Source organism: Aplysia californica, unplaced genomic scaffold (assembly GCF_000002075.1).
Source record: "Aplysia californica isolate F4 #8 unplaced genomic scaffold, AplCal3.0 scaffold00375, whole genome shotgun sequence".
Lineage (NCBI taxonomy): Eukaryota > Metazoa > Mollusca > Gastropoda > Aplysiida > Aplysiidae > Aplysia > Aplysia californica.
The window spans coordinates 92436-104935 of record NW_004797645.1 but is presented as its reverse complement, the minus strand read 5'-3'; the positions used below and the strand labels follow the sequence as shown (position 1 = coordinate 104935).

Below are 12500 nucleotides of genomic sequence, written 5' to 3'. Positions count from 1 at the left end.
AACAATAACAACAACAAGATAGAACAATACAGTCAACAATCTGGTACAGTTTTGAGGAAATGACAGACGCACCTGATTTAACGACCACCTACCTAAGACAGTCCCCTGTACACACGGCCACTCATCACTAAATTTTCTCCCCTCTGCGTTTTTCAAATTGATGTTATGGCACTGTCAAAGATGACCACCTGTCTAAGACAGCCACTCTTCTCTTTTGCAGGGTTTAGCCGTCTTGGAAAATTTGACCGCACATCACATCAACTCAAGACTTCGAGAGAAGAAATATAACTCATTTTATAATTTTAAAACACACATAGGAGATATAAAGTTATTTCCCTTTGACTAGCTATCCCCGGTTTGCTATCGAGTTGACTTGTGTTTTTCTTCACTGACCAAGAGTCGATAGTTGGTATAATTATAGAATTTGTGAAATATGTACACGTACTAGGCACTAATACATATGGCTGGGGTTCGGATCCTCACTGGCTTTTTGAAATATTAATTATCTAATGTCGTTATTTTTATCAGCTTAAAATTCGTGACAAGGCTAACATTCTTGACATCTCAAAGACTGTTGCTCATAGAATAATGTACAAAGAGTTTGTACACTGTAAATTTTCGGCTCTCTGGATGCAAAAAACAACAACGAAAAACAATTGTGCTAACGACCACAAGGCGTACAGGCTTGTCAGACAGTTCAGAACCAGAACATGGGTGTCATTGGTGGCAGACAGGACCTGATGGAGACAACACGGGAGATGATGGTGACGTCACACGACGGGTGGGGATTTCCCTAACTATCTGACAATCGAAAAAAGACATAATTTAGCATGGTGACAATTGGGAGACATTGTTGTGAAATCAGGCGCTCGTCAAAATAATAGATCTACCCCCGAAGACATTGGTATTTCCCCGCCGATTTGGCCATTTTGATCCAATTTTCTTTCTGTTTTTTTGGCTCAACACCTCACATTATGTTCATTTGTAAACACATTCCGGGTGGATTTACTGAAAATCATAGATTAAAAGCAAGAAAAAAGCAAATTTTTAGTTTCCAGGGACTCTCAAGCTTTGGAAGTTAACTAACTTTGGCGCCATTTGTTCGCTAGTTGTAATAATAATAATAATAATAAATTACACTTTTATTTGTCCCAGAAGGGCACTTTGTTTTACAATGGCAAACATACATACATAGATACATAATTATAAATGCGTACATATGTAAATACATACATGCATAAATACATACATAAATACACACTATTACACAAATACAGAACAGTTTACTAACAATGTCACTGTCGGTCGCCACTGTGCAGCGCCCTGTAATTTGAGCTAGGGTTGTCGTGTCTTGCTCAAGGACACACTCCAGTGACCACCCATCTGATCCCCGTGTCACCGACACTTGCTTGACATTTCTTGAGTCAAAACTCACTACTCACTTATCCACTGGAGCCCCCACTGTAAGCCTACCTCTGAAACCCGGCGACCCCGTCTCTTTCCATCGCAAATATTTCGACATCAGAGTCTGTTTGAAAACGATGGATATTTTTTTTTCATCGAAAGCAAGGCAAATGAACAAGCTTTAAGTAAGTCGATACTATTATTAACTCCAAATACCCAAAAACTTACTAGCGCTTGATTCCACCGCGTCGAGGCACAATTGATTTCACTGATTCCGGGGACATTGACCAAGTACTGAAAACGAGGATTCACTTGTAGGCTTGTACCACACTCACCACAACGTCTAGACCTTATTTCCTCAGACCATACCTCTCTTTCAACCACTTAAATGACATAGTTTCAACAAAGCCTGGAATAGGAAGGAGATATCATAGAATTAGTCCAGTCCTTTAACAAGTGGTTCTTGAACGAGTGTATACAATTATTTTCTTGTGCGTCAATAGCAAAATGCACCTTCACGGAAAGTTCTTTGAAAACTGAAATTAAATAGATTGAGTGGCTATTATGCTGAAATTTCAGTTGTTTGAATGAGCACTTTGACATCAGAAAGGGACAGCCCTCGTACTTTGAGCAGCGCTGTAGAGTAAATGAGGAACTATACACATCAGTGAATGAGCCAGACACATCAAGTGAGAACAAATACTTGATCACATGACTTCCGTGAAACGGGTCATGTTGTCATTTATTAGTTACCTGTGAGAGAGAGAGAGAGAGAGAGAGAGAGAGAGAGAGAGAGAGAGAGAGAGAGAGAGAGAGAGAGAGAGAGAGAGAGAGATATTTTGAATTCTAAATTCATGAATCGAAACAAAACGACAAATAACTGAGGTCCGATATATCAATTAATTATATCATTAGCTTTATAACAGTATGTGATTTGTGTGTGTGTGTGTGTGTGTGTGTGTGTGTGTGTGTGTGTGTGTGTGTGTGTGTTTGTGTGCGTGTATGTATGTGCGTGTGTGTGTGTGTGTGTGTGTGTGTGTGTGTGTGTGTGTGTGTATGTGTGTGTAATTGTGTTTGTGAAAAAAACAACAGAATAAAACACTCTCAGCACTCGAGGATTGATCTTTGTGTTCTGTTTTTGTTTTTGTTTTATTTTTTGTTTTTAAAATTCTTTTTGCGTTTATTTTTTTATGGTAAGTCGGACATTAGGGTAACTAAACAGACTCTAGAAAAGTTTTCAGCATCAATTTCATATTTGTCTTTGTTTATGTTTTTGTGTGTGTGTTTCTTTGTATTATTTTGTACTCCCTTTTCGTACTTATTGTTTTAGTTCTACTGATTTTGTTCTATAACTGTTCCCAAAGTTGAGAACGGGTGGAGGGGTAAGAGCGGGGGTCGGGGTAGGTAGGTTATGAAGTCCTCTTGATGTAAATAAGTATTGTTCTGATCTTAGAACGGAATGTCTCACGCTTATTTTTCAATCTATCATTCACTACATATAGGCTTATTTCATTTTTGCCCCCCCCCCTCATTTATTCATCCCCCCCCCCCCCTCACGTACTCACTCACTCATTCACTCACTTTTTCAGAGACAAGCACATTAACGGACACTCTGACTTTCTTCTTCTTTAACCTCATCATCCTCTCTCTCTCTCTCTCTCTCTCTCTCTCTCTCTCTCTCTCTCTCTCTCTCTCTCTCTCTCTCTCTCTCTCTCTATCTATCTATCTATCTATCTATCTATCTATCTCTCTATCTATCTATCTATCTATTTATCTATCTATCTATCTACCTCTCAAACACACACACACACACACACACACACACACACACACACACACACACACACACATACACACACACATTTTCTCTCTTCCTGTTCCTTCACATCGTGCCCTCTCTACCCCATATTTCTCTCCCACATTCACATCCCAATTTTTCCATCAATTTTACTCTCCTTCTCACAACCTCCACTACAAAAAAGATGGACTCACACAGTTCTACAAAAACACACATGCACTCTGACACTTGCCACAGTACTCTTTTTTTCGTGTGTGTATATATATGTGTGTGTGTGTATGTGTGTGTGTGTGTGTGTGTGCACGTGTGTGTGTGTGTGTGTGTGTGTGTTTGTGTGTGTGTGTGTGTGTGTGTGTGTGTGTGTGTGTGTTTAAGTTCATTTCGCCCAAACACCAGACGCCTCTACATCTATTACTTTATAGCAAAGTTCTGAAAACCTATACTATTGTCTTAGCAGGACTATTTAGGCCAAAAGAAATTACAATATTGCTGGTAAGATCTGACTGCCTCATTTACAACTAGCATAGTACCCCACCCCCCTTTCCACCACCTTCCCAGTGCGTCCTCCCCCCTCCCACATAAACACCACTGAATGCCATGCAGTTTTTAGTGGTCTCTTAGTTTGCTCAGTTGGTTTCATGTCGGGCTATGGTGTGGATGGTAGTAGTTCGAATCCCAACAGCGCGTTTTTGAACGTAAACATTTTGGGGAGTATTCAAGACTTTACATGTCTGACTCTAATTTAATCGGAGATGGACGTAAAATCGCAAGTTCTACCTGTTAAATAAGCTCCGGTGTTGAGTGGGGTGTGGCATCTGTACATTTCCTGTCCAGTCTGGCATCTGACAAGGATAGATGCACCGACTCATCTGACTGAATACGTGAGTATATGACTGTCTAACCTGAACTAATAGCCACCTGTTCAAGACAATCCCCTGTACACAAAAGACACCGCCCAATTCCCATTTCTCATTTTTTAAAAACTAATTACACTGTCACAGACGTACAAGTGTCTTCGACAACCATTTTTCCCATCGACTGCGTGTCTTGGAAAATTTCAATTGCAATAATAAATGTGAGAACACAATATTAATATAATTATAATCTCCCTTCGTCAAACATGTCCAAGTAACGTTTCCTTTTCCCTTTCAGAGAGCTCATATAAGAGGGTATTACAACAAATTAATGCCTCGTCTACACGTAACAGTTTAACAGACACAGGCAGACAGAATCTGTCCATGAAAACTTCCTCGAAAGTCTGTGTACGTAGACACAACGTTTGTTTGATATCTACGCCCCATCGCTATTTTTGTAATACAACACTTACTATACAATCGGTATGTCATCAGTCTGTCTATGATGTCTAAAGTGAATTAATAATCATTTTATGCATTTTGTGCCTAAAGATGCATCCTAAGCCAACTTGGAGCTCTAACAAAAACAATAATGTTATCATAGTATCTCTTTAGACAAACAAAACACCAGATCTAAAGATACTGTTATGGAATAGTATTCTGTGATAAATCTAGATGAGATAGATGGTTACTTTTTTCACTATCATACAACTTTAATTTCTAATTTGATACAACATGCCTCCCTTATCGAGAGTTTATATCTTAGCTGGTATCTGCAGTAGTTGCTCCAGACAGCACAAAATCTACACGTCAGTATTTAGCAACGCCCATTCTATCTCTCACGATCTTTTTGTACTTCAGTGGGTTTGGAGTAGATTTCAAATTCTGGCAGCAGAAATGGGTATCACATGACGTCCTCCTGACTACATAAAGCCGCCAGGAGCCGACATGAAGCCAAGGTGTCCCTGAGAGCATCAGAGAGATCGCCATCATGTCGTCTGCTTTCCTTCTCCTGGCTTGTGCGCTGGTCATCTCTGTCCACGCCGACCGCGTCTGCAGAAACAGGCGTCAGTGTAACAAAGGTGAGGGCACAGTTACTGGAGAAGTCACTCGGTGCTTTGTTCATCTGTCTGTCCAACTCATTGAACACCCACGGTTTTGGTCAACTTCACAAAAGAAGAAGCCGTTGGTAATTTATTCGGGATTATAGTTCTGTTTTCTTTACGTATATTATGTGAAAACACGGGCTGCAATATGCAGTTAATGAAACATTATGCAAAATCATGTTTCTGATTTTACTAAAACATTTCAAAATATGTCACAACATTGCTTGAGGGATTCCCCTGGGCGGATGTATGTGTCCATTTTGCCCATAAAGAATTAAAGTAAAGATTCCCTTTATAGTCTCTACAAGTAAAATCATTCGCAGTAGATGTTTTGAGCAGTTAACAGGAAATTAACCATATCAGTTTTTTTGGTTTTTTTTTTTTTACTCAAACAAATGGAAAACTACTTATAAAGCTTTATCTTTATATAAAAGAAAGTGGCACTGATTAAAGGGAACAAGGCCTCATTAAGCTTCGCTTTTTTATATAAAAAAACAAAACATGTCCGTAGGTCTTTTATTAAACTTTGTCTGTAAGGAAAGGAGTTGCATTTAAATGTATCATTCAGAATAAGAGAGATGTAACGTTTTAGTTTTCTTTAAAAGTTGGCATTCGGTCTGTTAAAGTAAAATTTCACTCACTCTCTCGATCTCTGTCTTTTAAATGTAAATATTTTATATTCTGAAATAAAGGTAGAAAATACTCACGAAGTAATTGAGATGTTGCTCTACAAAAAATAATTTATCTTTAAATGAATTAGAAATTCAAGGTTGCGCGTGGCGATATATTAGTGTAAAGAATACTCAGTCAACAAATTCAATTCTACATGTTGTATGCTGTCTTTAAATTGTAAAACTAATATATTAAAAAGTGTATAGATATACAAACAATATTTTAGTGTCTTGAGCCCAACAGTGTATGTCAGAATTGTATGGTACACAAACATTTTGTGTTTCTTGATCCCTGTATCCTATGAGAGAATTGTGAAGGACAAACATTATTTTAGTTTCTTAATCCCTGTATCCTATGTGAAACTTGTAAGGTACAGACAAAATTTTTGTTTCCACATCTCTGTGTCCTATAAGAAAATTGTGAAGTACAAACATTATTTTAGTTTCTAGATTTCTGTATTCTATGAGAGAATTGTGACGTGTCTGTATCTCCTGTCCAGAGGTGTGCGGTTCCTCTTATGACGTGGCCATCGTTGGGGCGGGGCCAGGGGGAGCTAACTCCGCCTACATGCTGAGGGAGTCTGGCCTGGACATTGCTGTGTTCGAGTACTCTGACCGGGTGGGTGGCCGTCTGTTCACCTACCAGCTGCCCAACACACCCGACGTGAACCTGGAGATTGGCGGCATGAGGTTCATCGAGGGCGCCATGCACAGACTCTGGAAAGTCATTTCAGAACTCGGTACGGTTGGTCAGCACACCTCAGCTTACACACAACTAGTTATTGCTACTGTATTGGCTGGTGGCAGATGATGGAACCTGTGTCAAACAAAATCACTGGTAACATATTCAGGGAAACATTTATATTACAGGGTCAACTATGTAATGGGCCAAAGGGTCCCTGTGAGTCAAGCGGAGACGAACCATTAACATAAGTCATTTTATATTTATCTATTATAGTTTGAACACTAGCAACCCTCCCTAAACTGTCACACTACCCTCCACCCCCAAATGGACCAACACAAAATGAGTTTCCTGAACGCAGTTTTCATACCCACAAATTTGTCACCCAAAGCTAACAATAAATAAGAAAACATATACATTTAACTACATAACCAGTATACTATACTCTAGTCTATTCTTGACCTGCAGAAAGAATAATAAGCTACTTCCCCCAACAGGACTGACCCCCAAGGTGTTCAAGGAAGGTTTCGGCAAGGAGGGCAGACAGAGGTTCTACCTACGTGGACAGAGCCTGACCAAGAAACAGGTCAAGAGCGGGGACGTACCCTATGACCTCAGCCCGGAGGAGAAAGCCAACCAGGGACGTCTGGTCGAGTGAGTCTAGGGAGACTTGGCTGGTGGTGGTGGTGGTGGTGGTGGTGGTTGTAGTTGTAGTTGTTGTTGTTGTTGTTGTTGTTGTTGTTGTTGTTGTTGTTGTTGTTGTTTTATCGAGTATCTTGTGGTGATGATATTTTATTGGTGTAAGTATTATTGTGGTTGTCTTTGAATATGATCATTCAAGAAATAAATTAGGATGTTTTTGGGCAAGACCTAAAAAGTAGAGGAGATTTTCAAGGAGAGGAAAAACTGTTTTGACTGGACTTCGAACATCAGACGTTACTCATTTATCTCATTCTTCACCAACTCTGTCTTCTGGCGGCACAAAATATGTTGGTACATCGGTGGAATTACATTGCAATATGAGATGACAACCTTTTTAAAAAGTTGAGGAATTAGAATTTCGACACCTGTAAATGCTTTCGTCAATGTAAGGCAAACACCAGGAATAGACTGTCAAGTTTGACCTACATTTATCGGTTTCCCGCCCTCCACAGATACTACCTGGAGAAACTGACCGGATTACAGCTCAACGGCGGACCACTCAAACGGGAGGTGGCGCTCAAACTGACCGTGCCGGACGGCAGATTCCTCTATGACCTCACGTGAGTCACTCACCAGTAAACTGTTCAAAGTGAGAGGCTAAAACAACACATATCTCACTCACCAGTAAACTGTTCCAAGTGAGAGGATAAAACAATACATTTCTCGCTCATCAGTAAGCTTTTTATACTGAAAGACTGAAATAATATAATATATCTCAAGGTAAATGTAGGACATCGCTATCCACCTATAATAGCTTCTACACAATATCTTTCTTGTAATGGTTAGGATTTACGACAAGTCTGCAAAGGATCTGGGTTTGTTGCAGATCATAGGACAACATTTGCCGATACAGACAATGTCTCAACAACTGACATTCAAAAAGATTTTCAAATATACCACAAGAGTCGTATTAATTGTTCATTAAGTTCCCCAAATCCTTGTAAAAAATTATATCAGTGACGCCGTAAAAAGATTTTCTCCAAGTTCCCCCAAACCCTTGTCAAACCCTTGTCAAAATTATGTCAATGATGCTGTGAAAAATGTTCTCCACTTTCCCCCAATTCCCGTCAGGTTTGACGAAGCCCTGGACCTGGTGGCCTCCCCTGAGGGCAAAGAGTTCGCCCGAGACACGCACGTGTTTACCTCAGAGGTCACACTGGACGCGTCGGCTATCTCCATCTTCGATGACCACCTGGGAGAGGACTAGTCAGTGGCCATACAACTCTTTCTTCATTCATTCATCCTACCATTCTCCCCCTCCCCTCCCTAAAATCAATCCAACACAGTTAATTCTAAATGAATGCTAATAACTATTCTGTTATCTATGGACTCATCCGTCTACTTATTTATTCACATTTATTGTATATCATTGTTTAAATTTCTTTCAGGTTGACTATTATCATAAAGTGTACTATAAATACATTTTACAAACAATGCACAAAACAAAAATATTATGCATGCACATGCCATTTTCTACTTTAACCTCCAGCAAGAAAGTAACCACCTGATATCATTGTTGTACATTGGTGGGAAACAAAATAGAATTTCAGAAAAGGAAAACAAAAGAAAAGAAAAAAAAGCCTAGTGGTTAAAAGAAGTACATCCGTCCATTCTTCCTTCCCCAGCTATGGCAGTGAGATCTACACCCTGGAGGAAGGAATGTCTTCTGTGCCACAAGGACTGCTACAGACTTTTCTGGACGCCGCTAAATCGTAAGGACAGATTATTTGCTAGAACTTTTGTTTTACGTAACTCTTTAGGGGAGACAGACGCGTAAGGACAACTTTAATTTGTTCTAGAAATTGTGTTTCAATTAACTCTATGGGGATACAGACTCGTTAGGACAGATTTGTTCTAAAACTTCTGATTTACTAACACCTTTGGAGACCAGCATTCTGGCTGTTCGTCAATGTTTTGTTTCATAACACCTTGAAAAAATGAACAGGACTTCGTTGCACATACACATTTCTCCATTTGACACTTAAAAAAAAGACATTTAAACAAAGTACATATATAAAACATTCAAATTTTTAGATTCAAATTGTGTATGTTGCTTAGAAATGTGCCGTAAAATTGACTTTATCCTGCTGCTGATCGTACGTATACAAGTCTGTATTATGGTAAATAGCTGAGCGAATTCTCTTACCCATAACCTAGGCAGCATGGTCCTTTTTCTTCCAGTAATTCTCTTCTCCCTTTGTTGTTGCCCCTAGCAACGAGTTCTTCCCCAACAACCACCTGAAGGCTCTGAGACGGAGGACCAATGGTCAGTATGTCCTGTACTTTGAGCCCACCACGTCCAAGGATGGACAAACCACCATCAACTACCTGGTAGGTCACTCACCAACAATTAGTTTGTAGGTCACTCACTATTTACCCCTATGTTACAAAAACAGAAAAATTTGAAGATTTATGGTGTTTTCTAAGCTTTGGAAACACGTGGAACATGTAGTATAATGGTTTAACATTATTTCTTGCCCAAAATCTGGAAATCGATTTTTCATGCCAAAAGCACCTAAAAATTGTAGTAGTGCTTGCCTTCAGGCAGTGTGAATGTTTTCCTCAGAGTTCAACCACTTGTCTGGGCATATTTCTATGAGGAACAGAAACGTACTCAGTACTCTGTACTCAGTTTACACCATATTATGATAAACTTAAAACTCCTGTCCGTTATTTTCTTACCAACAACCTGGTCACTTTGGTTCTGTGTGAAAAAATTTTAAAATAAACTTTTAAAAATAGCACAAAAAATGAATGTAGTTGAGACAGAAATGTGTTGTTATGCGGGTGCGTCTTGCTGCTGCTTATTATGGTGCTTTTGTCGTCAATGTTGCTGACTCTGATGCAGTTGTATGTTCAATGTCATTCTTGCTGTAGTTGCTGTTGTTGTTGTTGCTGTTGTTGTCTTTGTTAACGTCAGTAACCACCATCATGCCCGTTCCCCCGACAGGAACCCCTGAAGGTTGTGTGTGCTCAGAGAGTCATTCTGGCCATGCCTGTCTACGCTCTCAGACAACTGGACTGGTCACAACTCAGGTCAGAGAAATGGAACAAACGTATCTCTTGACCTACTTTGGCTTTAATAAGATATAGGAAAGTGTTGGGAGTGGGAGGGGGTTCAAACTTACTTACTCAGTGTGGGGAGTGGGGGGGGGTCAAACTTATTTACTGACCTACTTTCATATCAGTTATGATATACATATAGGAGGACGGAGCTCCAACTCATCCCTGATAGACATCCAGGTTTACTTGATGAGTTTTGTTTTGTACGTTTGTTAAAAAATTGTATAGTAACTGTGAAGAAGGATGGGATAATTGTCCATTACTATGATTAACCTCGGTGCCACAATAATGAAACACGCTGTGAAATGAGCTTATGCATTAGCTCTTTTTTCAATGATAGAGAAACCCAAAAAGAATGGGTTTTTTGTTGGTTTGTTGTTGTTGTTGTTGTTGTTGTTGTTGTTGTTGTTGGGAGGGGGGTGTTTCTGTGATTTGATTCTTAAGATTAAAATAAATCAATTTGCCTCCCCCTTCCAATCACTCCCATCATCGTCCTCCCCAGAAATGACCGCGCCACCCAAGCGTACAGAGCCGTGCGTCCTATGCCTGCCAGTAAAGTCTTTATGACCTTTGACCAGCCCTGGTGGTTGCAGAATGAGAGGAAATCTTGGGTAACCAAATCAGACGCGCTTTTCAGGTACGATAATGTCTGCATGTGTGTGTGTGTGTGTGTGTGTGTGTGTGTGTGTGTGTGTGTGTGTGTGTGTGTGTGTGTGTGTGTGTGTGTGTGTGTGTATGTGAGTGTTTGTGCACGTGTGTGTGTGTGTGTGTGTGTGTGTGTGTTTGTTTGTGTGTGAATGTGTGTGTGTGTGTGTGTTATGCTTATATGTATCTCGTTTTAAAAAGACGTGTTCTGAGGCCATCCTCTTTTCCGTTTCCCCTGTACAGCCAAATGTATGACTGGCAGAAGTCTGAGGCGTCTGGAGATTACATCCTGATCGCCAGCTACGCCGACGGCCTCAAAGCCCAGTACTTGCGGGAGCTGAAGAACCAGGGAGAGGACATCCCAGGCTCTGACCCCGGCTACAACCAGGTCACCGTACCCCTCAAGGACGCCATTCTTGAACACCTCACCGAGGCTTACGGTCAGTACTTCTTTTCTATGTGTTTGTTTGTATGTTTTCTTTTCTTTATTTGATCATTTCTCAGTCAACCTCTTGAATTATAGCACTCTTAAATGAGATCTATTTGAGTCTCTGGCCAGTTGTATTTTGTGTCTTGAGTAGTTTTGAATTGAATTAAAGACAGTCTGGTCAAACGTCTTTGTATTATTTAAGTTTAATACTAGAACAAAACTAAAACCCTAAAAAAGAGGGAGTATGGGATCTAAATTGAGCCAACGCTTGATTTTGTTTAAAATAGTGTAGATCCATAAAATCCATGAGTTCATGAGTAGCCAGGTGCCTACTGAGTTATCTAAAGGTCTCCACCCAACCCAACCCCTCGACCTCTTAGACCCGTGAAGGAAGAAAATGAAACAAGAACAGAGCCACAATATGATTAATATTATTCAATATATTTTACTCGTATTTGCTTCCCTTCATGAGTCGTTACAAGTTGTTCTTGTGGTCGTAATTTTTCTTTTCTGTACAATGAAGCTTTGTTTTTACGGGCTGTATTATTCCCCCTTCCCTTCCCACAGGCGTGGAGCGAGACTCGATCCCAGAACCCGTGACTGCTGCCTCCCAGTTTTGGACAGACTACCCGTTTGGCTGCGGCTGGATCACCTGGAGGGCCGGTTACCATTTTGATGACGTCATCAGCACCATGCGTCGCCCGTCACTGAAAGATGAAGTCTACGTGGTAGGATCGGATTACTCCTGGGGACTTATCTCCTCCTGGATAGAGGGCGCTCTTGAGACATCGGAAAACGTCATCAACGACTACTTCCTCTAGGTCTACTTCACTACCTGGCCGTCTCCGATACACGGGATAGTGTTTGTGTCTGCTTTATTTGTTGCAACTTGATGAAATATAAATAGTTCTTTAATGTTAGAGTGTTGAGTCACCGAATTGTACCACTCCTATTGCATGTTTAAGCTGATATGCTTATTTCTGTTACGTTTCTAAGGATTTTACTTGAAAATAAACCAACAAGTGTGTCTTAATATCTGAATATTGTGTTTTTGGTTGTCACTTTTCCTTTGTCACACGTTTGCTGTTCACAATAATCTCAGTCCATCTGATGCTCTCTTCTGTGCTGCTTGTGTCGCTGGGGGG

General features: G+C 40.2%; 1 protein-coding gene across 1 annotated transcript; it reads left to right on the top strand.

Annotated features, from left to right (window-relative positions):
- The first annotated feature begins 5014 nt into the window (after positions 1-5014).
- Positions 5015-12396, top strand: LOC100533346 (antimicrobial protein escapin precursor). The gene is given in 11 exon segments (NM_001204641.2): positions 5015-5138; positions 6334-6573; positions 7013-7169; positions 7670-7777; positions 8289-8423; positions 8843-8929; positions 9431-9548; positions 10168-10253; positions 10783-10917; positions 11169-11365; positions 11923-12396. Coding segments are annotated over 11 exon segments (1608 nt in total). The 5' UTR covers positions 5015-5047; the 3' UTR covers positions 12177-12396.
- The last annotated feature ends 104 nt before the right edge of the window (positions 12397-12500 follow it).